The sequence below is a fragment of the Dama dama genome, chromosome 9 (assembly GCF_033118175.1).
Source record: "Dama dama isolate Ldn47 chromosome 9, ASM3311817v1, whole genome shotgun sequence".
Classification (NCBI taxonomy): domain Eukaryota; kingdom Metazoa; phylum Chordata; class Mammalia; order Artiodactyla; family Cervidae; genus Dama; species Dama dama.
Window position 1 is genome coordinate 96144169 of NC_083689.1, and position 26674 is coordinate 96170842.

General features: G+C 42.4%; 1 protein-coding gene and 1 long non-coding RNA gene across 3 annotated transcripts in view; one reads left to right on the forward strand and one right to left on the reverse strand.

Annotated features, from left to right (window-relative positions):
* ELL2 (elongation factor for RNA polymerase II 2) overlaps positions 1-5121 on the reverse strand; it is a 71509-nt gene extending 66388 nt beyond the window's left edge. The window contains exon 1 of one of the 2 annotated variants that reach the window (XM_061152049.1): positions 4849-5121. In XM_061152049.1, the coding sequence (XP_061008032.1) occupies positions 4849-5007 (159 nt within the window). In that variant the 5' untranslated portion in view covers positions 5008-5121. The remainder of the gene's footprint in view (positions 1-4848) is intronic. The other variant, XM_061152050.1, reaches the window with a different exon arrangement.
* LOC133062698 (uncharacterized) overlaps positions 3919-26674 on the forward strand; it is a 340159-nt gene continuing 317403 nt past the window's right edge. The window contains exons 1-2 of the long non-coding RNA XR_009694238.1: positions 3919-4060; positions 26133-26198. This is a non-coding gene — a long non-coding RNA (uncharacterized LOC133062698). The remainder of the gene's footprint in view (positions 4061-26132; positions 26199-26674) is intronic.

Here is a 26674-nt window from a genome sequence, read left to right on the forward strand (position 1 = left end):
ACCACGACGGATCAAACGCCAATACCTTTACTTGGTAAAAAGAAAGGAGGGGAGAGGATATCTCCTACCCCATGACCTGTGGGATGAGTGATTTCATAAGATCACGGAACACATTAAAGGGAACTATGATGAAGGACAGTAACTTCAGAGGTTTAAATAAGACTTTATGCTTTGATTAGAAATAACAGAATCTGATAATACTGAATGAGACTGAATTCCTCATACAAAACTAAATATAAGTGTATTTGTACACATTTTCAAAACACTATCATTTTCCTAGAAGACACTCATCAAAGCAGGAAAATTTATTTAAAGCCAATAACTGGATTTGACAAGAGAATGCATTAACAGAACCCTTAAAGCATCTCCTTTCTCATGCTCAGGCACAGAGAATGAATGGCTCCTGCCTAGAGATGCATCTATGCAAGACTTTTGTGTAACAGTTGGACAAACATGATAGTATTATTTGAGCCACCACCTTTGAAACTTTGAGTAAACATTAAAAAAAAAAAAAAAAAAAAAACAGGCTCAGCAATGGCAGATTCTGAAAACAATATTTTGATAAGGTTTTTGTTACTGCAAAATGACTTACTCAAATGTCAAAATAAAGCCAGCTACACATTACTGAAGGAATTGGCTAAAATAAGCTTTAGAATTTTAGGGTTTGATTTAAAACACTTTTAAGATATATCTGGGAGAAATATGTAATTATAGTAACATATAAAATGTATTTAAATGTATAGGGATTTAAATTAAATCATTTAAAATGTATAGGGATTATATAGACCATAAATTCAGACATGAATTAGAATGCCTATAAAGTTGTAATATGTGATTTTGTTTAGTAACTTGTAACTTCATTCAAAATAACTATGGGGGGAAAAAGTAGCTTTGCAATATATACTGAATATCTGTATCAGTATTTTGAGTTCATTCTGCAAACCATGAAAATAACTTTCCAATTAATACTTTTTTGTATATAATCAACTGGAAACTGTTTCTGTATGCAAACTGAGTGAAAAACAACTTCTAGGAGATATTTACTCCAACTATAACTCCCATTCCTGAACTCACAATGTCTCTATCCCCCACCCTAATCTCTGTTTAAAAGGTTCCCAAATAGCATTTTTCATTTCTTCTCTAAAAATAGAAAACTTGAGTAATGAAGGTCAATTAGGTTTGTTTGTCTTGAAACAGTGAGGAATTGTTTCCAATTAAAGATTCTGTTTCCATGGACTCTAATAATTTCAGATACTTGCCCAATTACATCTAGAGAACTTCTGTATTTAGCCTAAGTCATAGTTTCCTAAAATTCCTAAATGTACCTCCCTGAAGTCTTAGGTCAAGTAGGTTAATTTAGGAAAATCCAATGGACAAAATAATCTGGATAAAAATAACTCTGATGCTTAATTTAGGAAATTAACCTCTTGAAGTTTCTGGGTCTTAGAAAGTCATCACAAGAGGAGGAATAACAGTCATAACCTTGCATAGGTCAACACTTGGGAGGCCACTTGTCAAGCATCAAGCACCTTCCTATCAAGTACAGGAATGGTAGGGAAAGTTTCACATGAGAGGTTAAAGCTATCCTGCCCCTCCTCCCCAGGAGAGAACAGAATTCCAAATGCAGCTACAATTTAAAGTAAGGAGCCCTACTTTGATAAGGGTGGAAAGTGTAACAGACCAAGTATGTATCATTCTCCTGGAGGATAAAAGCTGGGCCATCTGCCTACTGCTGGCAACTTTACTGTGATGGGGGAGCCCCCGTCCGCCTGAGTCAGGAGGAGGGGCCCTGTGGGAGGTTTGGCTAAACACACCATTTTTCAGCTGTCAGAAGTTCCCAGTCTTACCCCGATTCCTGCTTTTCCAAGTCCCTTAAAGTGTTTCCGTGGCCAGAGTGACAGTGAGGCCTGGGGATGGAACTGGTTAAGTCAGAAACGAGGCTGGGACCAACCATAACCGTCAGATCAGCTTATTTCTTCCTCCTCTCCCTGCATATTACCACTTTTACTACCAGCCTTCCAGAAGAAAACGCACCCAAGGACTACACTCAGAAAGGTAGAAGGGCTTGGAAAAGTCTTCTCCGGTTCCCTTCTCTGCCTCTGTACAGACTGACCAGACCTCTTAATTTGCATACACAGAGATGGAAACAGACAGTAATGATATTCATAGGCAACAGAAGTAGTCAGGAGTAAGGAAAGCCATTGACTTTGGTACCTTTGCCTATAAAGTGAACATAAATAATCAAGAACTAAGCAGTGGGCTGGAAGAATTTTTGATCTGCTATTTCTTAAGACAAAGGCATATAAATGTGGGGGCTTTTGGACTCAAAGCATTCTAAACTTTAATCCCAAGCATGAAGCGCTAAGGTGTGGGAGGCATAAACCAGGGGAGGAAAACAAATAGCACTCTCTTCTTGGGTGCCAGCAGCCATGCAGGTCAGGGCTCGCTGGGGGCTCCTGTCGCCTCAGCCTCCCTGGGGAGCACCCCTTCCCTGGGTGGCCTCCTCACCCACCCGCTTCTTCCCTCTGATCCAGCGTCTGTCAGTCTTGCTGTAATCAGCTGTACGGTTTGCCAGTTGTCCTCCAAGATGGCTGGCTGAACCACTGCCCCCAGAGATGCCTCCCCACCCCTGTGTGTCAGTTATCTGCTCCCTGGGTCTGTTTCTGACTGCAGGTTGGCCTCCTCCGGCTGACTCCTTCCTCTCCGGTTTCTGAGCGTTTTCTCCTCTTTACATACCCTGACCTACCTTCTTCCCTCTTGTCATTCCTTCCACGCCCTCCCCTAGGAACAGAGACAGACTTATCTCTCCATCTTGCAGGGCTGAGTTTCTCTCCACTGTCTGCCCGCCTATCTGGCTTCCCGCACTCGGGGCCTCGCACTCCATGCTGGCGCTGCTCTCTCCCCTGCAGATGCACCTGTCTGCGAGTAGCTACTGACACAAGCAGTTTTTCTTTATTTCCTCCCCTTCCTACTGCTGAGTATACACCGACTTCCCAGTTATACCTGAGACCTTTTTCCCCCCCTGAGATTTCACAGGTGTGTGCAAGGCTTCTCCTTGTGCACGCCCTCCTCCCTCCACTCCCCGGTCTGAGGGTTTTTCACCTGTAGTCTCTGGTGGGTAACACACATGCCCTGGAATGTACATTCATGCGCCTACTCAATCTGTGAGTACCATCTGCAGGCATGTCCCTGAGTGTCTCCTGCTGTTTACACGTACACTGTTAGGGGAGTTCAGGCACTTCTCAAGCGGTGCACAGCCGCGTGCCTCCCACTGCGTGCAGCCTTAGGTATGGGGGCGCCTCTGAAGGTTAAGTCTCCCTTGGCCCAGGTTCACACCTCTCCTGCTGTTTCGCTTACGGCTCTGGGCCTTCCTTCGAAGCATTTAAAGTGCCTGGCACTAGTGGGAGCTCAACAAATGTTAATTCCTTTCTCCACTTTTATCTGAACAACTGTGTGTGTCCGGGTGTCCTCCCGGCCTCTGCGCCTGCTTTATGAGATCAGTTAATCGGTGCGCGTTTCCTTGGCATGGGCTCGGCTCTTCGTCGGGATGCCCTGCGGGTTCTCTCCTCCACGGATGTCTCTCTTCTCGGAGCGACTGTTAACCGGTCTCTCAGATGATCTATGCCTTCCCTTTCACGATGCGTCCACTCTGCCTCCCTCACCCACACACGGTACTGCATGGCCATAAACGGCGTCCCCAGGCACTCCGCTTGCTGCGTCCCTTGGCAGTGCCTTCCACCCTCTCTCTCACTTTTTTGTTTTAAAACCTGCAAACGCGTTCCTTGGTTTTTCCTCCAATCGCCGAATCTGTGAGCCTTCGCTGTGCTCGAGTTGTGTGTGTGTGTGTCTGTGTCCACGGGTCTCTCTCCGGAAGGCGGAGCGGGGTGCGACACCCGAGTCTGCCCAGAATGCAGTGTAACCACCTCCCCCAAGCCCCGCACCCCGATCCCGGTCTCTCTCTAGGTCAATGAGTCCGCCCCAGCCGCGAGCGACGCGTCTTTGGGGGATGAGGAGCCACAGAGAATCCTCCTCTCTCGGGGACCGAGGTCCTTGCTCCCGGGTGAGCTCTGTGTGTGTGTGTGTGTGTGTGTGCCTCCCCGGTTCTCTGGGAACGCGAAGCGACCCTGTGCCCGAGTCCCTCGAAGTGTAAGGTGTGCCCCCTTCCGCCCGCGGACGCGGAGCGCCCGTGTCAGCCTCTGCGAGTACACGGTGGGCACCCACCCCACCCACGCCTCCACGCCCCGTACGCGACCGCCCGTGTGCCCCCAAGTCCCTGCGGGTAAGTGTGTGTCCCACCTTCACACGCGGAGCGCCTGGGTGCCGGTCTCTCCGCGGCTCTACGGTTAGGACTCCCCCCCTCACCCCACCAAAAGCGGACGGCTAGTGCCAGCCGGTCCTCTCCGTTCTGTATCTGGACGCTGCCCTCCCCCCATCCACCCCCAAACGTCGTGGGGGCAGAGAAGCCATTTCACTCGTCTCTTCCCTGGTTGCCTCTCTCCCTCAGCGGGACCGAAAAGGCTAGAAAAGCCCCGCGGGCGCCGTCGGAAAGTCCCCGCGACTCAGGGGCTGCGGCGGCCTCGGCCCCGCCGCCAGGGGCCGCCCGCCCGCCCGCTCGCCTCCCCCGGCCACACGCCCCGGCGCCCGGCCGGCCCCGGACGGTGGCGGCCGTCAGCCACCCTCGCCCGGCCCTGCCCGGCCCCACCGCGGCGCGCGCGGACGGCAGCCGAGGCGAGTCACCGCTCCGCCGGCCCTGAGCCAGGTGCCGCCAGGTCGGACACGGGGCGGCGCGGCCGGGGACGCCCTCTCCCCTCTGTCCGAGCCCGGGCCGGCTCAGCCGCCCGGCCTCACCTTGTGGCTCTGGTAGGTCTCGAGCGCGCGGATCGCCGTCTCGGTGAGCTTCACATGCAGTACAGTGATGTGGTCCTGTCCCAGCCGCCCGCACGACAGCCCGTAACGCTGCTCCTCCCGCAGGCCCGCCGCCGCCGCCGCCGCCCCCCCCGCCGCCATCTTAAACTCCCCGGGGTGCCGCCGCCGACGCCGCTCGGGCTTCAGCCTCCACTGCGGCCGCGGCTGCTCGGGCGTCTGCAGCCGCCGCCACAGCTACGGCCATCCCGCTGCTGACGTACTGTCATATACTGCGCGCAGGCCAGACCTCCGGCGGCCACGGCCGCCGCCCGCCCCGCCCCCCGGCCTCGCGCCCCGCCCCGGGCTCGTCTCATTGGCCCCCGGGGCTCCTTAGGACCGCCCTTATTGGCCGCCTCCCACTCTCACGGGGGCGGAGCTCAAAGTCGCTGGAGTTAAGCTCCCGGGACGGGACGTCCGAGAGGTGAGAGGCTGACGTCGAGGTGACGCGCCAACTTAATCACACCTGACGTCACGCCTGGTGGGCTTGCCTCACTGGCGGCCATTGGCCAGGCTGGTTTGGGGGTGTTTGTGGGGGAGTCTCCTGCTAGTTTAGGGTGTCCAGGTTGCCTGGTCTATTCCCTGGAGTCCGAGCCCCGCCCCTTGAGGGGTACAGAGAGCTGGGAGTGTAGGGGGGGAGACTCTCTTCCTGTGCTGGTGGTCCTTGGAGAGGGAGATTCCCAACCCCAAATTGGTGGCCAAGTAAGGACTTCGTTCCCCGACGGCTGCTTTACCCTGTGGAGTAGGATGTGTGCGTATGAGGGAAGGTCGCAGTCACTTGTGGAGAGTCGCTCCTCAGAACTCGTCGCTTTGATGAGCGGCTGGAACTGGGGAGAAGGACGCTCTTCTTCATCATTTCGCCCGAAATTTGAAATTAGCGAATTGGCCCCCGGCTTTGAAGAATTCCGCTAGATTGTGTGAAGCCTCTTAACGAACGTGAAACTAGCTTAGGAACCGGTGCCTGACGCTTTGGTGCTGTGGGCACAGCAGAAAACGGAAATTGAAGGGTTTTCCCACGCCGTGCCGGGTTGCCATCCCGGAGAGAGAAATGTATTCCGTTCCTTTGGAGTTCTCCAAAATAGGCGCAGGGTTATGTATAAATTATGCATGCACGCATGGGACTTGGGGCGGCAGTTAGGGTTTTCCTTTCGAAGGGCAGTAGGAGAGTTTAAGTGGCCTTCACTTATATTAAGAGACACAGCGACATCATGCCCCGGTTTAGTCTGGGTTCTGTCCGTTTCATTTGACAGGGAGGTGTTTGAGCTGTTGCTGCTAAGTGGAGGAGACTGGCGTGTGAGGGGGTGAGGAGGCTGGGCGCACTTTCCGTTCCTCGCGACGCTCCGTGTGTGGGCGTGGCTAAGGGAAGACGCCTTATCCCGAGCGCTCTTCAGCGCTGCGTGTGGATCGACTGGACAGGCTTCCCGTCAGACGATGAGTTAACCGGGGATCAGCGACGCCAGATATTAAAAAAGCAAGCTAGTCAAAGGCTTGAAACTACTGCAAGGTCTTTTTTTTTTTTAATTACTTAAAAAAATTTTGAGGCCCTTTTTTGTTTCCCTCAGATTATAAAACTCCGTTGCGTTTGACAGGGATTTCCCCAGAAAAAAAAATGTATAGGCATTTAATCAGTGTTTCCCATACTTTAAAATTGGATAGTGCCATTATTTTTTTCCAGACAGGCCCAAGGGGGAGTTTTCCATGATTCACCTCCCGCTTTTAATCAATCCTCTACCGTTCATGCACACTACCTCTTGTTTCAGACCCTTGAGCCTTACAGATGACAGAACAGATTACAGATTCGTCCTGTAAACAAATTACTGAACGAATCCTTCTTCCATAGAATATGGGTTAAGTGGAAACGCCTGTATTAAGTGTTGTTACCAGGAAAGCATTTTTGAAATGGACTTAATTTCAATCCACTAGATTCTGCTAGCTGTTAAGACATGATTAACACTTGTTAATCTAGTTTACTAGTGTTTAACTATCTTAAATTCATTAAATAAGCCAGGCAATCACAAAATAATTTAAAAAGTAATTTCATACTTGAATTATTCTTTTCTCCTGTTGGCTTTACTTTAATAGGGAAGGACTGACCACATATCCAAAGCTTTAATTATTTGGGGGTGGGGGTGGGGGAGACTGACCAGAACAAGTAAAACCTGTATACCATTCCTTTTTTGGTGAAGGTGGGTAAATCCCCGCCCACATGGCATCTTAACTTGGCCTCCTCTTACTCAGAACTTCTGATGACATCCATAGGGTGGGGAAGGAGCTAGGGTGGTTTTCACTGTAGTTTTTAAATGTCTGACCTGCAGGCACTTAATAGAAATTGATTTTTTTTTTCTTAGTTGTGATAAGAAAAAATTTTTCATGCTGTATTTTAGTGAGTAACCTAATCTTTAAGCGAGTACTACAGTATATTATTGTAGTGAGTTAATGTTTGTATTTTCTCCCTTTGGAGCATTTCAACTGTGGAAGGAAGCAATGACCATGTGTTAATACAAAGTAATAGGGTAATCCAGTTATGTGTTTCTTCACTGCAAAGTACACATTATGCCTGCCTGAATCAGTTGGGCAAGTTGTGATGCTGATAAGGGTAATTCTTTCTCAGGGGGCTGATGAAAGTAGCTCTTTGGGAAGTTTGCCATTTAATAGTTATTCTCAGTTTTTAGTTATTACTCAGTTTCATTGACAAACAATTACTGAATGGTAAATAAATGTAAAATGCTGTGGAATATTTAAAAATTAAACAGGATAGTCTCTTATTTAAAGGGATTTTCTGTTTGAATATGGGGAAGGAACCAACAAACTCAAAGCAAAAAGATTAGAGAATTAGTAAGTGCTAAATTTGAGTGGTAGAGTTTATGAGCTTAAACTTCAAAGAAAGAGTCTGGAGAAGTTTTGTAGAGGTGTAGACCTTGAACATTTTTTGTGGTTTTAGTAGATTCTAGATAAGTAGAGCTGGTATAGATGGGGAGGGGCCAGTTAAAAGTGATCTTAATGATGATTCTAGCTAAACTCATTCATTTTATGAATGAGGAGGCTGAGACACCATTAATTTAAAAGCAAGCTGCCTAATCTATTACAACTAGGAGAGGCAGAGTCTGCATCAACTCTTTTAGTGTTGTTCTAGTCACTATTTACACTGAGGTAGCTATTGTTTAGACTTAATAACTGAGAAGAAACCTCTTATATGATAATTCACTGCAGAAAAAGGGTTAAAAGGAAGTGACCTGGTTCTGGACCTGCTCTATCTCTCATGTCTAGTGTGCATTGCAGGCAGAGGTTGTGTGAACATTAAGGCCACCACTGGCCTTCAAGTGCTGGGTCACCCCTCTTTCTGAGTTGCCATGTATTTAATGACAGTTTCTCACTTCTCCTTTGAAACTGAAGTCACCAATTCAGGTGCCTTCAGGGACCATTAGGTACCCAAATAAGCCAGACAGTATGCCATAGGTACTGAAGGTGCTGGACCGTGGTGAGTTATAGGTGATTAAAAGGCTCAGTGACTTTCTCGTCTAGCTGTTTGCTGCTAGGGGCCTGCAGGGGCCCAATGTTGTCTGATGTGGTAATTTTTCAAGAAAAACTGTAAATTAATCATTTTTACATGAGCTTTCTATTTATTGGCACCTAACATTTTGTGGACATTAAAGTCACTTGACCTGAGTTAGCTCACAGCTTTCTAGTTTTCAATCTCTGCTGTAATGCTTTTCAGTGCGGAAAGGCCTTTCTGTCTTGTATTGATACATGTCTTAGTACTTTTGAGAGTTATTTCTTAAAGCCACTTATAGAATAGTTCCTACTAATGTGTTAATCCAATTTGAAGACATTAGTAGGAACTATTCAAAAATGGGCTCCTAAGTCACTGCAGATGGTGACTGTAGCCATGAAATTAAAAGACGCTTGCTCTTTGGAAGAAAAGCTGTGATTAACCCAGATAGCGTATTAAAAAGCAGAGACATTGTTGACAAAGGTCGTCTAGTCAAAGCTATGATTTTTCCAGTAGTCCAGTATGGAGGTGAGAGTTGGACCATAAAGAAGGCTGAGGGCCAATGAATTGATGCTTTTGAGCTGTGGTGTTGGAGATAACTCTTGAGAGTCCCTTAGACTGCAAGGAGATCAAACCAGTCAATCCTAAAGGAAATTGGTCCTGAATATTCATTGGAAGGACTGATGCTGAAACTGAAGCTTCAATACTTTGGTCACCTGATATGAAGAGCCAGCTCATTAGAAACCTTGATGCTGGGAAAGATTGAAGGCAGGAGGAGAAGGGGACAATAGAGGATGAGATGGTTGGATGACATCACTGACTCAATGGACGTGAGTTTCAGCAAGCTCTGGGAGATGGTGAAGGACAGGGAAGCCTGGCATGCTGCAATCCTTGGGGTCTAAAAGAGTTGCACATGACTGAGCGACTGAACAACAACAGTATCTTAATACAAGGCAGTAATTTCTATTATGAAAAGAGAACACAGAACCTTACAGAGTTATAGCTGAGCTCTCTGGAGGACTATCCAGATGGGAATTCTTTCCCCTTGGAATTCTCTCTTCCTTATGCCTCTTTGCCTACCATTGGGTTTAATCCCAGATCATTGCACTGCTCTTCCTTCAAGACTTTACCCAGTCCTCTGCAAAAATCTCCTCCTTTCCTTGGACACAACTGAAGTAGTAGTTTTATGGTTGTACAGGAACTTCACCAAATGTTTGTAGCGAATAAGGGTGCAGTACCTACAGGAGGCACATAAATATTTTTTGCCTAAACACAGATTTTCTCTTACCTTGGATGTGGGGTATCTCTTTATGGCTGCTCCAGCAAAGCGCAAGGCAAATTTGGCCTTGGAGTACGGAATGAAGCAGGGCAAAGGCTAATAGAGTTTTGCCAAGAGAACGCATTGGTCATAGCAAACACCCTCTTCCAACAACACGAGAGAAAACTCTACACATGGACATCACCAGATGGTTAACACCGAAATCAGATTGATTATATTCTTTGCAGCCAAAGATGGAGAAGCTCTGTACAGTCAGCAAAAACAAGACCAGGAGCTGACTGTGGCTCAGATCATGAACTCCTTATTGCCAAATTCAGACTTAAACTGAAGAAAGTAGGGAAAACCACTAGACCATTCAGGTATGACCTAAATCAAATCCCTGATGACTATACAGTGGACGTGAGAAATAGATTTAAGGGACAGAGTGCCTGATGAACTGTGGACAGAGGTTCATGACATTGTACAGGAGACAGGGATCAAGATCATCCCCATGGAAAAGAAATGCAAAAAAGGCAAAATGGTTGTCTGAGGAGGACTTACAAATAGCTGTGAAAAGAAGAGAAGCGAAAAGCATAGGAGAAAGGGAAAGATATTCCCATTTGAATGCAGAGTTCCAAAGAATAGCAAGGAGAGATAAGAAAGCCTTCCTCAGCAATCAATGCAAAGAAATAGAAGAAAACAACAGAATGGGAAAGACTAGAGATCTCTTCAAGAAAATTAGAGATACCAAGGGAACATTTCATGCAAAGATGAGTTCGATAAAGGACAGAAATGGTATGGACCTAACAGAAGCAGAAGATATTAAGAAGAGGTGGCAAGAATACACAGAAGAACTATACGAAAAAGATCTTCACGACCCAGATAATCACGGTGGTGTGATTGCTCACCTAGAGCCAGACATCCTGGATTGTGAAGTCAAGTGGGCCTTAGAAAGCATCGCTACGAACAAAGCTCGTGGAGGTGATGGAATTCCAGTTGAGCTATTTCAAATCCTGAAAGATGATGCTGTGATAGTGCTGCACTCAATATGCCAGCAAATTTAGAAAACTCAGCAGTGGCCACAGGACTGGAAAAGGTCAGTTTTCATTCCAATCCCAAAGAGAGGCAATCCCAAAGAATGCTCAAACTACCACACAATTGCATTCATCTCACACACTAGTAAAGTAATGCTTAAAATTCTCCAAGACATGCTTCAGCAATACATGAACTGTGAACTTCCAGATGTTTAAGCTGGTTTTAGAAAAGGCAGAGGAACCAGAGATCAAATTGCCAACATCTGTTGGATCATCGAAAAAGCAAGAGAGTTCCAGAAAAACATCTATTTCTGCTTTATTGACTGTGCCAAAGCCTTTGACTGTGTGGATCACAATAAACTGTGGAAAATTCTGAAAGAGATGGGCATCCCAGACCACCTGACCTGCCTCTTGAGAAACCTATATGCAGGTCAGGAAGCAACAGTTAGAACTGGACATGGAACAACAGACTGGTTCCAAATAGGAAAAGCAGTACGTCAAGGCTGTATCTTGTCACCCTGCTTATTTAACTTATATGCAGAATACATCATGAGAAACACTGGGCTGGAAGAAGCACAAGCTGGAATCAAGATTTCTGGGAGAAATATCAATAACCTCAGATATGCAGATGACACCACCCTTATGGCAGAAAGTGAAGAGGAACTAAAAAGCCTCTTGATGAACATGAAAGAGGAGAGTGAAAAAGTTGGCTTAAAGCTCAACATTCAGAAAACTAAGATCATGGCATGTGGTCCCATCACTTCATGGGAAATAGATGGGAAACAGTGGAAACAGTGTCAGACTTCATTTCTTTGGGCTCCAAAATCACTGCAGATGGTGATTGCAGCCATGAAATTAAAAGACGCTTACTCCTTGGAAGGAAAGTTACGACCAACCTAGATAGCATATTAAAAAGCAGAGACATTACTTGGCCAACAAAGTCTGTCTAGTCAAGGCTATGGTTTTTCCAGTGGTCATGTATGGATGTGAGAGTTGGACTGTGAAGAAAGCTGAGTGCTGAAAAATTGATGCTTTTGAACTGTGGTGACTCTTGAGAGTCCCTTGGACTGCAAGGAGATCCAACCAGTCCATCCTAGAGGAGATCAGTCCTGGGTGTTCATTGGAAGGACTGATGCTAAAGCTGAAACTCCAATACTTTGGCCACCTCCTGCGAAGAGTTGACTCACTGGAAAAGACCCTGATGCTGGGAGGAATTGGGGGCAGGAGAAGAAGGGGACGACAGAGGATGAGATGGCTGGATGGCATCACCGACTTGATGGACATGAGTTTGAGTAAACTCTGGGAGTTGGTGATGGACAGGGAGGCCTGGCGTGCTGCGATTCATGGGGTCACAGAGTCAGACACGACTGAGCAACCGAACTGAACTGAAACACAGATTTTAAACTGAACAGTTGTTTGGTCGTGTGTGATTATTTTTTACTCCATCTCATTCAAGTGTACCTGGAGAAGGAAATGGCAACCCACTCCAGTATTATTGCCTAGAGAATTCCATGGACAGACGCTATAGTCCATGGGGTCACAAAGAGTTGGACTGAGCGACTAACACTTAGTCAAGTGTAAAAAATCTCACAAGGCATTATTTATCATCATCATCATTATTGCTAAATCTGGCTCTAAGCCCCCCTCCCCCCCCCATCTCACCATGTAATAGAACAATAAATCTACAGGTCTTATAAAGGTTCCAGAGTATATGGGGAGGGCTCTTTGGTCTATGTCCATTGATGCTTGTATAATCCATTAGAAGCTCAAGAATTTCCCTTTAGGATGGGTTTGAGTTTGGGTACAATCTGGATGGGAGGAACAAGGGGCTACAAATTAAAACTGGGTTTACATAGCAAGAATACTGTTTTTTCTTTAGATTGTGTGTTTATATGACTGTTTGCATTGAAGGTAGCATTGATAAGAAGCTATCCCAGCTCCGGGGCTTCCCTGATGGCTCAGCAGTGAAGAATCCACCTGCTAATGCAGAAGACATGGGTTCCATCCCTGGGTCAGAAAGAACCCTGGAGAAGGAAATGGCAATTCACTCCAGTATTCTTGATTGGAAAATTCCACGGACAGAGGAGCCTGGCAGATTATAGTCCATGGGGTCGCAAAAGACTCGGCAGGACTTAGAACTAAACAACAAAGCAAATTCCAGCTCTAGACTACTATCAATACAGTCTCTTAGTCTCCAGAATTCTTTCCTCCTCCTTGGACCCTCTGGTTCTTTTAAAAAATTGTAATCTGGGAGTAAGAAAAGTATACCCCTCTCCCCAACCCCTTCCAGCCTTCTTCCCTCCAGTTCAGATACTTTCTTCCTCTCAGTGGTGCTGTGTAGAAGGTGAGGTGGGTGGACACTCTCTCTCATTCTCTCAGGTACAAGGGAAACACTACTCTAGCTTCCTAAGACAGGGATACCAGTCCTGATGGACACCTTTCTGGGCTTCTCTCCCTCTTTGTCCCTTGCCATTCCTCACTTGAAGAGCAGTCTCTAGGAAGTTGTATGTACTTTGAAAGCAAAATGGTTTAATTCTCCTGCACACGAAGAAGACCATTTCCTTCTGTATTGACTGAAAGAAATGTGTTGTCCACAGAATTGCACAATATAGTGAGCAAAATTTCCCTTTCTCCCACATGATAGTTGGTTCTGTGGCTTTTTAGCATAGTGCAAAGTGCCCTGAAAGGTGTCAGATGAGCTTGAGAATGAGAAAGGTGGTTAAGATTGACCTCACAACTCTGTTTCCTTGCTATTTTGTACTGAAAGGGAGCACATGTATTTCTGAAGAAACAGGAAGACTAGAGGGGGCAAAATGCCAGTTCAGCTTTTCACTTTAAAACATGGTAATAGTGGACCAAATGCCATCAATATCAAGAACGGTATTGATAGTTAATAATAGCTGAATTCCTGATGGGACTTTGCATTTTAAAATCGGTTAAGTTCTATTATCTCTTTGAATTTTCTCTCTGTACTCTTTGAGGTAGTCATTGTTTTATATGCATTTTACCTTTAAGTGATACACAGAGAGGCTGTGTGTCACTCAATTGGTAAGTGATAGACCTTGGCCAGAACGTAAGATTTCCTTTTACAAATCTAGTACTTCTTTGAACATGCCTCTAATGTCTGAGGAATTATACTGAATGTGTCAGGTTTTCACAGTAATTTCACTAAAATGAAATGGTTCTACTTTGGGGGGCAGCTTGGGAGTTGGTTTTGTTGATCTTGAAAGAAAGACTTAAGTCATTTGAATTACCTGTTCCACACAAGCACCAAATAGTCTATTAAATAGTTAGAAGGTAAATAAAATGATCCACTCAGCTTTGGTTTATTATAGCTAGCATACTGACTTTAGTGAGATTTATGAAAGGTAGTAATAATTGTATTTTTTATGTATGGCATAATTTGTGATATATTAGAACTCTTGGTATATCAAATATGTGCCCAAGTGCCCATATGAAGGTGCTCATCTTGGGAGTTCCCTAGTGGTCCGGTTGTTAGGACTGTGGGCTTTCACTGCCAAGGGTGTAGGTTCAGTCCCTGGTCAGGGAACTAAGAAGATCCTGCAAGCTGTACAACAAGGCCAAAAAGGAAAAAAAAAGGAAAGAAGAAAATGCTCATCTCATACTTTTAATTTATAAGGATTTACAGTTGTCATATCTTTGCTTTTATTGCATGTTGTTCATATCCAACATGTAATAAATGATTTATTTGATAAGAGATTTATTTATTTATTTGATAAGTGATTTATTTGATCACGAGTCTCTGGTCAAAAGCACGATCCCCAAAGGCAAAATACCACTCTCTTTATAACATGGTTTTCAGAACATATTATGGCAAAAAGTAGAAAAAAATATGTATCACTCATATGAACATAGAAGCTTTTCTGTTTCTGCTTAGAGAATTAGAATTGTAATTGCCCTGATCCCATTTTTTTTTCAGTCATCAATTTATTCAAGTATCATGTTTATCATGTTTTGATCTGTTATGGCCTACTATTTGGGAGCTTTTGCTGTTGCTTTGGATTTTGGAAACTTAAGAACCAACGTGACCCTTACAGGATAGAATATTTATAGAATTAGAAACAGGGTAGTTTAGTAAGATGTAAGATAACGAGGATAAGGGATTTTAGATGAGAAGCACCATTCAGGCACTAATTCAGTGGTGTAGGAGTTGTAGATTGTTGGAACATATTCAGCTCAGGGTGTTGCGAAAAGCTTCATGGAAAAGTTAGCATTGAAACATCAAAGGCTTGGAGCTGTGATAATGGGCATATTGAAATATTCTAAACTTAGGTATCTTATAAGCAGCGGTTTGCTATCACAGTGTGTTTGGGGGAAAAGAGAGTAATCTGGTTTAACTGCTATAAGGGACACATGAAGATGCTTGTGACAGAGCCAAAAAGACGAGCTGGGGACAGATTATTAAGAGAGCTTTCAGTAATGGGTTAAGGAGTTTGGACTTTTATCTGTGAGCAATAGGGAACCTTTGGAGGCTTCTGACCAGGAAGTGGCATAATTAAATCACAAGTTAGGACTCTTCAGGTGATAGCAGTATGAGTAATGAATTGGAGTGAAGGGATACTGGAAAAAGGAAGTCGAATTAAGAGACAAAAATAATAAGCCTGGGGCAGCGGGGTGAATTGGGAGGTTGAGATTGACATATATACACTACTCTGTATAAATAGATAGCTAATGAGAACCTGCCATACAGCTCAGAGAGCCCCACTCAACGCTCTGTGGTGACCTAAATGGGAAGGAAGTCTAAGAAAGGGGGGATGTATGTATATGCATAACTGATGCACTTCTGCTGTACAGTGGAAACTAACAACCTTGTAAAGCATCTCTACTCTAATAAAAATTAATTAAAAATAAAAATGAGAGCCTGTGTCAGGGTATTGATAATGTGAATAGAGAAAAGGAGGAGGCTATGAAAGGCTCTGCAAGGTAGAGTTGACTGATTTGACAGTTTTATTTGGCTAAGAGAGGTAAGTAAGCATGAGGAGCCACAAATAACTACTAGCTTCAGGTTTGGCTTACTATATGATAGTATTGATATGAAAATAAATAAGAAAATCAGAAGAAGCTGGTTTAGGTTAGAAATAGTGGTAGGAGGTGTGTGTGTGAATGTTTGGCAGTAATTTGCAAATGTGGGTCTAAGGCCTCAGAGTCAATTCCGTTGAGATAATAGTAGAAGTCATGGGATTGGATGAGTTTTGTGAGAGAGATTATGAGGAAAGAGGAGAAAGGGAAGATCAGGAAATATTCGCAAACCATGCCCCACTGTAAGGGCTGCAAACCTCCTTCATTTAGAAGCATGGCAATGATGGGTCACACTATTGACAGGGGCATCTTATGTCTGAGGTGTGTGTGTGTGTGCGTCCTTCTGTATGTTTCCAAGATTTCCCAAAGAGTAACATCATGCTCAGTCACTTGCATACAAATATCTGTTTTGAAATGGAGAGAAAGGGTAGAATTAACAGCTGCCTCTTGGGCATTGCACTTATTCACTGTATACCTCATCCATTGGGTATGTTATGACAGAAAGCAGGTATTAAAGGCTATAATGCAGGAGCCTGTAGGCACTCTGATCAGAAGCAAAGAGGGAACAAGAGATTACTGGGGAGAAAGCGAGCAGGAAGCCCAAGGATCAGAGGAGGCTCTATGTGATATGGGAGTTCAGAATAGGGTACTGTCAGTGTCAGTGGAGGCCTCCCTGGTGGCTCTGTGGTAAAGAATCTGCCTGCTAACGCAGGAGACACAGGTTCGATCCCTGGGATTCTTGCCTGGGAAATCCCATGGACAGAGGAGCCCGGTGGGTTACAGTCCATGGGGTCTCAAAAGGGTCGAACACAACTAAGTGACTAAACAACTATCTGTGGCAATAATAAATACTGTGAAGCTTAAGTGATTATTTGTTAAAAAAAAAAAGTAAAAAGCATGTAAGAAGAAGAGGTTGTCGTACTACTAGTAGTCACATATTTATCGAATAAAGTTTCCCAGCTGTGCATTGATTATTGTCCATCCTGAATAGATCAAAATTTCAGTTCAATTGTAGGAAATAATGTACACAAGGAAAAGGAAAGGAATACATTTGTCTCCAAGGACTGATATTGTTGTACAGTACTTAAAGTGGTAATGCCCTCCTTAAATTGTTATAGCACATTAATTTTAACAGTGACTAATGAACAGAAATGTGTCTGTAATCTGTAGCCTGACTTTGGAGGCAGGGCCATCACTGAGAATAAGGAAACTTGCTGTCTGCTTCTGACTCTTTACCTCTTGATTCTTTTATCTTTGCCTTGAATAAATTACTTCTTGTGTAAAATTGTTTTAGGTAATTTAAATACTCCAGTTATTTCAATTGTGATAGTTCTCTTCCATATTTCTTGACTGAGCCAACATAAAAAATATTAAAAGCATAAAGTATGATTTGATTTACTTGCGAAAGAGTATTAGCCTCATATTGCAATATAAATGTATCAAAATCAATATGTTTTACACCTTAAGCTCACACAATTTTGTATATCATTTATATCTCAATTTAAAAAATTATTAGTTTCTAATAGGGATATTCACATTTCTCAACAACAACAACAATCCGGAATGTTAATGATCAATTGTAATTCTGGCCCATGGTGAAAAATTTGTCCTGGAGTCAGCAAATTGTATTAAAACTTCAGTAGTATCAAAAACCAAGCCGTATGATTTAGCTTTGAAAATGTTGGCATTTCTTGTATTCTGCATGGAGCAAGAGGTCTGTCCTATGTAGATTTTAATTGATGAGTATCTTTGCTTCATTTTTAGTTTATGGAATCTTAAAAAGAATATATGTTTCTGTCTTGTGGTTTTAAAAATAACCTATTTTTAACATACTAACTCTAAGCATATCAGTTTGAATAGATTAATTGAATTTTATTTTCGACTGTTTTCCAAAACAGAACATAACATTGGAAGTTTACTTTAAAAATAGAAAATTTGAAGGCATTTTTTTGGTTTGCAACCATGATTACAGAAGATTTACTGTAAACTATTAGTGTCAGCTCAAAACAAGCTCTTTAAAGTTGATTTTTAATTTACATACAGTAAAATTTACTTTTAGTTTTATACATTTGACAGACAGAATAGTTCTATCACTTCCAACAAACTCGCTCATGCTGTTCCTTTGTAGTCAGACTCTTTTCCCTTCCCTCTTAACCCCTGGCAACTGTTGGTTAGTTCTCTGTCCCTACAGTTTTGCTTTTTCAGAATGTCACATAAATGGAATCATGCAGTATGTTGCCTTTTTGGTCAGGCTTCTTTCACTTAGCATAATAATGCATTTGAGATTCATCCATGTTGTTGAATGTATCTATAGTTAGATCTTTTTTGTTGCTGAACAGTGTTTCATTATGGAAGCATCATAGTTTGGTTATCAGTTGAAGGATATTTGCATTCTAATTTTTGGTAATTCTGAAGAAAACTGCTATAAGCATTCATAAGTGGTATTTTTGTGAACATGAGTTTTATCTCTCTTTGACAAGTACCTAAGAGTGAGATTAACTGCATATAGTAAGTATATATTTATTAATAACTTTAAACTGTTAAACTAGTTTCCAAAGTAGCTATCTCATTTCCATTTCTCTTTTTTGAGAGTTTGGGTTTCTCTATGTACTTACCAACACCTTGTATTGTCAACTTTGTTTCTTGTTTTTCATTTTAGTCATTCTAGAGGATGAATAGTAGTGTCTTCTTATGGTTTTAATTTGAATTTCCTGAATGACTAATGATGTAGGGGGCCTTTTCATATTTGTTATTCTCATATATTCTTCTTTGAAGGATCTTTTCAGATCTTTTGTCAGTTTTTAAAATTGGATTATTTGTCTTCATATTGTTAAGGTTTGAAAATTCTTTGTGTAATCTGGATACAAGTTCTTTGTCAGGTATGTGATTTGCAAATATTTCCCCCTAGTCTCTAGCTTGTTTTTTAATTCTCTTATTAAAGTATCTTTTGCAGAGCAAAAAGCATCATTTTGTAGAGCAAAGAAGGTTTTTAATTTTGATGAGGTCCAATTTATCAGTTTTTAAAAAAGATATAGTGTTTTTGGTGTTAAATCTAATAACTCTGCCTATCTCAAAGTCACAAAAATTCTCCATATGTTTCCCCTACATTTAAGTCTGTGGCCCATTTTGACTTAATTTTTGTAAAAGATGTAAGATAAGTGTCTCGATTTATTTTTTTTCCACGTAATACACCATTTGTTAAAAAGATGGTCTTTTCTCCACTGCATTGCCTTTGCACCTATGTCAGAAATCAGTTGGCCACAGAATTTATGTGAGTCTATTTCTGGACTCTTTTCTTTACTGATCTATGTGTCTATCCTTTCACCAGTACCATATATTGTCATGATTATTGTAGATTTATAGAATTAACTTTAGACATCTCTGCTAGGAAGAAACAAATTATAGCATTCTGGTCAATTTCCTTTAAACTCTTATTATTAAGCAAATGAATTATTTCTCAACAATTTCAATGTCTTCTATCTTTATTCAGTTTATATATTGATATAAATTCAGAACGGGCTGTAGCCATACTTCTTATATCCCATACCTGGATAGAAAAAGGTCTCCATGGACTGTGGCATTTAACTCAAGTTTTCTCTGCATCACAATTGTTAATTGCTCAGTCATGTCTGACTCTTTGTGACCCCATGACCTATATCCTGCCAGGTTCCTCTGTCCATGGGATTCTCCAGGCAAGAATACTGGAGTGGGTTGCCATGCCTTCCTCCAGGGGATCTTCCCGACCCAGGGAGTCAAACCCCCCGTCTCCCATATTGCAGGCAGATTCTTTACCATCTGAGCCAAAAGGGAAGACCTCTGCATCACAGTCCAAATGCAAAAATTTGCAAAACAAGCTAACAAAAAAAACCCATTGCTAAGTTACTACTTACAAAAGTTCCCTAGATGGGCTTCCCCTCCTCTCACAGGCCCCCCCACCGCCCAGGCTGAGTTGCCTGGACAGTGACACCTGACCACCCCTTGAACCAGCTTCCTGTCTGGTGGAGTGGAAGCCAGCTGTTATGATTCATACCATTTAAGATTTCTGCCTTTTGCGAAGTGACGCTGATAGAGCCATGCTGAATGGTGTCTGATTGGGAGAATTTGCTTTATGAACGGGGCTTGATTTCCAGTGCCTAAGCAGTAGAACTTCTTTTTTTTTGGCCAGGTACATTTCAATTTCTAGTTTCTGTGTGAGCTCAGCTAGATAAATGTTTTCATCAAGTGTTTGTACTTGCTGTTATTTCTCCCTGAAAAACAAACAAACATGGAAACTTCTGTAAAAAAGGTTCTTTCCTGTTACTGAGTCTTTAATAGTTTTATTTTTCAGGTTTCTGATATTTTCCAAAAGGCAAAAAATTCTCTGCCTATGATAGACAGGATTACATTTTGGATTTGGTGAAATAATTCTCTTATGCCTGAGGGGATAGTGTCATGTATCTTGAAGGCACAGTCTTTCTTTTAGGCTCCTGAAGCCAATTTCTTCCTGAGTTTCTTGGTTCCTTTGTTGAAATTTTTGTCATTTTGTTAGCTCAGTTAGACTTATTAATGGGGCTTCCCAGGTGTGCGCTAGTGGTAAAGAACCCGCCTGACAGTGCAGGTCACATGTTAGACACGGCAGTTGGATCCCTGGGTCAGGAAGATCCCCTGGAGAAGGGAATGGCTACCCACTCCAGTATTCTTGCCTGGAGAATTCCATAGACCAAGGAGCCTGGTGGGCTACAGTTCATAGGGTCACACAGAGTTGGACATGACTTAGCAGCTTAGCACGGCAGCAGACATATTGCAGTTCAGTTCAGTTCAGTCGCTCAGTCCTGTCCGACTCTTTGTGACCCCATGGACTGCAGCACACCAGGCCTCCCTGTCCATCACCAACTCCTGGAGCTTACTCAGACTCATGTCCATCGAGTTGGTGATGCCATCCAACCATCTCATCCTCCATTGTTCCCTTCTCCTCCCACCTTCACTCTTTCCCAACAACAGGGTCTTTTCCAATGAGTCAGTTCTTTGCATCAGGTGGCCAAAGTATTGGAGCTTCAGCTTCAGCATCAGTTCTTCCAATGAATATTCAGGACTTATTGATATTATTCAAAAGCAGAATATTTGTTGGGAGGTCAAAGAGTTTTGCTACCATAGGGACAAACTTTTGTGCCATTCAGTCAGTGAATTCGGTGAAAAGAACAATACAATAAACAAACTAAAAATATCATCAAGGGAAAATTGCACAGGTTTTTATACGACAGCTCAAATTAACACGTCCTTACTTTAGAGAAATGGAGAGAGTGTGATGGTGAAGGAGAAAAACTGATGCAGTTTGGGTCATAGCAATCATGATACCAGTCTAGAGGTGGGGAGGGAGCCTGTTTGCAACAGCCTTTCACAGGATGGGCCAGATTTCTATAGCGATGCTGGTGGCATCTCAGCCACATGCTGAATCATGCCTCTAAATATGAGAAAGTCAAATTGTGACTGGAATTTTTCTAACACTAGGAATGCTGATTTCCTGTAGTTTATTAAAGCTGTGCTAAACCTTCAACATTTTATAACATACAGTAGTAACAAGTGATATTTTAGCTTTGGTTTGGTGATACCCAAACCAAGGCAGAAGTTCTCAAACTTTGAGGTATATAAGGATCCCCTGGGGAGCTTGTTAAAATATAGGTCCCTAGACTCCAGCCCTGAAGGGTTGAATTTAGTAGGCATGAGGAGTGGCCAAGAATCTGCATTTTAACCACAGCCTTACTTTGTTTGGCACCCTGAGTCATCTCTGAAGAAGTTACAAAATTCTCCTAACAAAAACAAAAGAAATAAAAGAAAAAGAAAAAAAAAAAAATTCTCCTAACAAAGACTACTGTCCCTCAACTGAATTTTTAAAATACTTTTTCACTTAGAACAGATAGGTGTTATGAAACCTAATGATTGAGCTTTAGAGTTCCAAAGCTGTTAACGATAACTAGTTTAGATTCCCTACATATGAACTAAGATATAACATGCCATGAGAAGCATACAGAAGCTTAAGTTAGATTTCTTTCAATTAGAAGTTATTAGTTACACAATTTCCATTTCTAGGTCATCTGTGCATCCATAAATGGTATTAGATAAGAGAGATAGACCAGGCATAGATACTTAGGGAATTTCACTAGGTTCTTTATAATCATTTATTGCCTACTGTGCCCTTAATGATGTTACTTAGGATCCCATTAAGTTAGCTGTGAATGTAGTAATTGGTCCCTGGACAATAGCCAGAGGGTGTTAAATCCACCCCATTCTGGTCATGTTGGAGACAAGATAGAAATTGTTGCCTATAATCCTTTCTGGGGACAGGGCTGCCTGTGCTTCACAGAAGATTTCTTAAAATGCACCAGGAGTCCCTAGAGAGTCTTCCTTTAAATGCAGGCTTATGACCTACTTTTAAAAGTAGTTTGAAAATCCAATCAAACACACACAATCAAAATTGAGATTCTCCACCAGGTATTCTGTAGACCTAGCACTGCCTCCTTTATCCATCTGCTTACACCAACAGCCTGAATATATTTTGTTTAGAGTTTTCCCCTCTCTTTTTTGACATTTAGGTAATGTGGAGAATTTCTAGTTTCTGGATTCAAAGCAACTGCGCAAATGAGTATGATGTGATGTAAATTGATTCTTCCCATATGTAACAAAGGGAAAGGAATCAGATTGGCTGACTCGGTGTTCAAATTCAGACAAAGTTCTGAATTAGAATTAGAACACCAAGCAAGAGGTTCTTTCTCCTTCCTTGGAAGCTATGTGCTTGTGGTTTATGTAGTATATTAAGAAATTTTTCTAACTTTGGCAAACAAAACTTTGATAAGGCAAACAGATGCATAGAATCTTCCAAATTTGAAAGATATTTTAGAGAATATCCAATCCCATCTCTAATCTTTGAATCTCATCTTGCTTCTACTTTAACTCTCCCACTTAACTGGCAGTTTCTTAAGGGAGAAGTTTCTATTTTGTTGTTCAGTTGCTCAGTCGTGTCCGACTGTTTGCGATCCCACAGACTGCAGCACACCAGGCTTCCCTGTCCTTTACCATCTCCCAGAGCTTGCTGAAACTCATGTCCATTGAGCTGGTGATGCCATCCAACCATCTTGTCCTCTGTCATCCCCTTCTCCTCCCTCTTGCCTTCAATCCTTCCCATCATCAGGGTCTTTACCAATGAGTTGGCTCTTTGCATGAGGTGGCCAGAGGATTAGAGCTTCAGCCTCAGAATCAGTCCTTCCAATGAATATTCAGGACTGATCTCCTTTAGGATTGACTGGTTTGATCTCCTTGCAGTCCAAGGGACTCTCAAGAGTCTTCTCCAACACCACAGTTCAAAAGCATCAATTCTTCAGCCCTCAGCCTTCTTTATGGTCCAACTCTCACATCCATACTGGACTACTGGAAAAACCATAGCTTTGACTAGACAGACCTTTGTCAACAAAGTAACCTCTCTGCTTTTTAATATGCTGTCTATGTTGGTCAGCTTTTCTTCCAAGGAGCAAGCATCTTTTAATTTCATGGCTGTAGTCATCATCTGCAGTGATTTTGGAGCCCAAGAAAAGAAAGTCTGTCACTGTTTCCATTGTTTCCTCATCTATTTGCCCTGAAGTGATGGCCCTGGATGCCATGATCTTAGTTTTTTATTCACTATGAGATTATATGAATAATCAAGTTTAGCTTCTTGAAGAAGGCTTCATTCGGCACAGTTGGCCTAAGTAAATATTTTTGAGTTTGATCACTGAGTTGGCCTCTTTTTCTCCTTCCCTGTTTTCCAGTTGCATAGATTTGACTGCTGCATTTCTTCAGTTCGGATCCCTGGCCTGTCACTTACTAGTTGTTTGATCCTGGGCAAGTTACTTAACCTCTCTCTGCTTTAGTTTTCCTTTCTCTACAATTGCATTCAATAAATGATAGCATTATCCTGGTCACCACCAGCCAGACTAGCTCCCTTAATTTTTACTGTTTTAGGGTGTCTTTTATGAGATTTCTGTCATCACCTTGATTTTACTGGTTCTTTTAGCTCTCCCTCAAATCAGTCTGCATTTTCCACACTTATTCATTTCTGACTGTATCTTCTGGGTATATATATTCTGGGTAAGAATGACATGGCAGTCCTCCAGTCTCTGGGAAGATAGCTTGAAGGGTTGTGAAACTGCATAGCATAAGGCAGGCTGTGGTGCAGTCTGCCAATGTCCTGGATGCTTACTTCAGTTTACCTCATTAAACCTCAATTCCTCAGAAGTAAAATGGAGATGATGAGAAATAGTACCTATGTTATGAGGTATAGTGTTAAATGATTATGTAAAAGCACTCAGAATGGTGATTAGTATATAGATCACTGTGGCTAAGCGCCACTCCAAGAGTATGATTTAATTGATCTGAGTTTAGATTCAGGTGTCTGTATATTTAAAAAAAAACTCTAGGTGACTCTAAATGAGTACTGAGAACCACCGAATTGGCTTTTTCTCAAAGTCTTCATTAGCAGTGTTACCACCTTAAATGCTTATGCTTCTCATCCTTCCATTTTATTAAGTCCTATCTAGAAAATACTGTGGAAAGACAGAAGTTATTTGAAAGCTGTTGAAAGTGGGACAAATTAATAGTTACAATGATTTAGTATGTACATACTGAATTGTGGTAGGTTCCCAATAATTCTAAGACAAGCAGTTTTTCAATTGAAAATATAATAAGGAGTTTTCAGGCTGCCTCAACTCACTCTCCTCCAATATAATATGGAAATCACTGGTTTAAAAAAACAAGCTTGATGATTTGGTTAACAAAGTCAGGATATGTATGCTCATGTAGAGTGGAGGAGTTAATTAATTGAGTGTTTGGAGTCTGATAAGTTGTAATGAATTGGGTTATCAGGTTGTGACTTAATTGGGCTGTTGAATGAATTAGCACCCCTTAAATGTGAGAAATTCACACTTAGCTTTATCACTCCTGTTAGTGAACTGGTGGCTGTATCCAAAAGACCAAAGTACCTCTCTGAAAAAAAAGAAGTCCAAGTTGGTCCTATCAAAGAATAATGAGTATCAGAGGCATTGGGGCCCTACCATGTAATGTTGCCAATGTCCCCTATAATATTCACTGCAGACAAACTGGGAAAATACAGAGGAAACAGTAAGAAGAAAACTAAAATCACCTGTTTTCCATACCCTAAAACAACATTTCTAAGAACTTGCTACGAGACAATGAAGAATAAATGTGTGTTATTTCTGAATATCACTTTTTTATTCATAAATATTAATAGAGTATGGGTAAGAGTTGAAAAAGGCGAGGACTTAAGTTTATTTTTAGTGAAAGCTCTGCTGGTCTGGGACAGGCATGCCTATCACACGCCTCGCCCTGAGATGTCTCAGGAGCTATGCAAGCCTTCCATCTGTGTTTGGACCCCTGCTGGGTCTGGAGGCCAGTAGCAATAGCTGGGGGAGTCCTGGGGGGGTCAGGGTGAGGGGTTCTGAAGTGCCAGGGCAGCTGAGAGCCCATCCCAGTGAGGCAGGGCAATGGGCTTGTTGGTAAGCTGAGGCTCCAAGCTCCTAGTGCGTGTGCTGTGGTCTCACAGGACTTCACTAACAAAAGACAAAGGCGAAGGTAAAATTATTAAGAATTTCAAGACAGAGTATTAAATCTCATGGGGTAGGAGGGTCTTCTGAGTCAGTACCCTATGTAACTAAACTGGCTGCACACCAGTGAAGCAGACCCAGGCCTCTGAAATAACCTATCTGACATTGAAAGGAAGAAACTTTTTTGAAAGAGTGAGAAATACTTGAATATTACTTTTGTTTCTTGTACGGCAGTGCTTTTAAACTTTAGTGTCCAAAGAAATCATCTGAGGTTCTTGTTAAAATGCAGATTCTAATTTAGTAGGTCTAGGGTAGGGCCTGAGATTCTGTATTTCTACCAAGATCCCAGCTGATGCCAAAGCTGGTCTGAGAACCACTCTTTCACCCTCCCCACCCCCACCATTAAAACATTTTATCTGAAAAGTACTATAGACTCACAAAAAGTTGCAAAAATCACTCATAGGCTCCTATGTAACTGTCACTCAACTTCTAATGATGACAGCTTGTAAGTGATACAATAGGTAATAAGATTGTAATACAATATCAAAACCAGGTAATTGATATTGTATAATAGTATTCACTATACTACAGACTTGGTTCCATTTTCATCATTTTTTACTGGCATACATTTGAGAGTGTGTGTGCATGTGTGTATGAGATGCAGTTTCATTCCATGCATATGTTTGTGTACCTGCCACTGTAATCAAGATATGGAACTGTTCTCACAAGAGAGAGAAACTTCTTCATGCTACCCCTTAAATCATGCCCCCAAAGATGTATACAATACATTGGAGATTCTCAATAACTCATATAATAATGATGCCTATTCTTTTCTTAAGGTGAGAATTGTCTCTAGAATGCAGCAGACCACGAGGTGGCAGTTCCAAGTGCACTGGAGCAATGAGGTAAGATGAAACTAAGGGTGAAAACATAACACTGGCCATTGGAGAGAAATACAGCATCCCTTGTGCTAGTGTTAATACCATCCACTCAGTCTGGACCAAAGTCAAATGCAAATTTGGGAGAATTGTTTTACTTAAAGGAGCCATGATGAAAATAAGAACCCGACACCCTGTAGAGCTCCAGGACTTAGTATAGAAGTTGAAGTATAGAAATTGACAAATATCAATTGATAATGATGAAGTAAGACATTTGTCATCATAATGTTCAGAGGACTTGCTAATTGCCTTATCTGTGCATCAGACAACTTCCAATTTTACACAAAAGATAAAGCTTGTCACCCAAGAAATACCCTGTAAAAAGGCAATATATGTCAGAACTTTGGTAAATATGACTCATAATTATCAGCCATCCCGAGAGACTATGCCTGCTTCTCTTTGTATGTTGGTGGTATAGGCTAGTGGCTAAGCATGTTACTCTT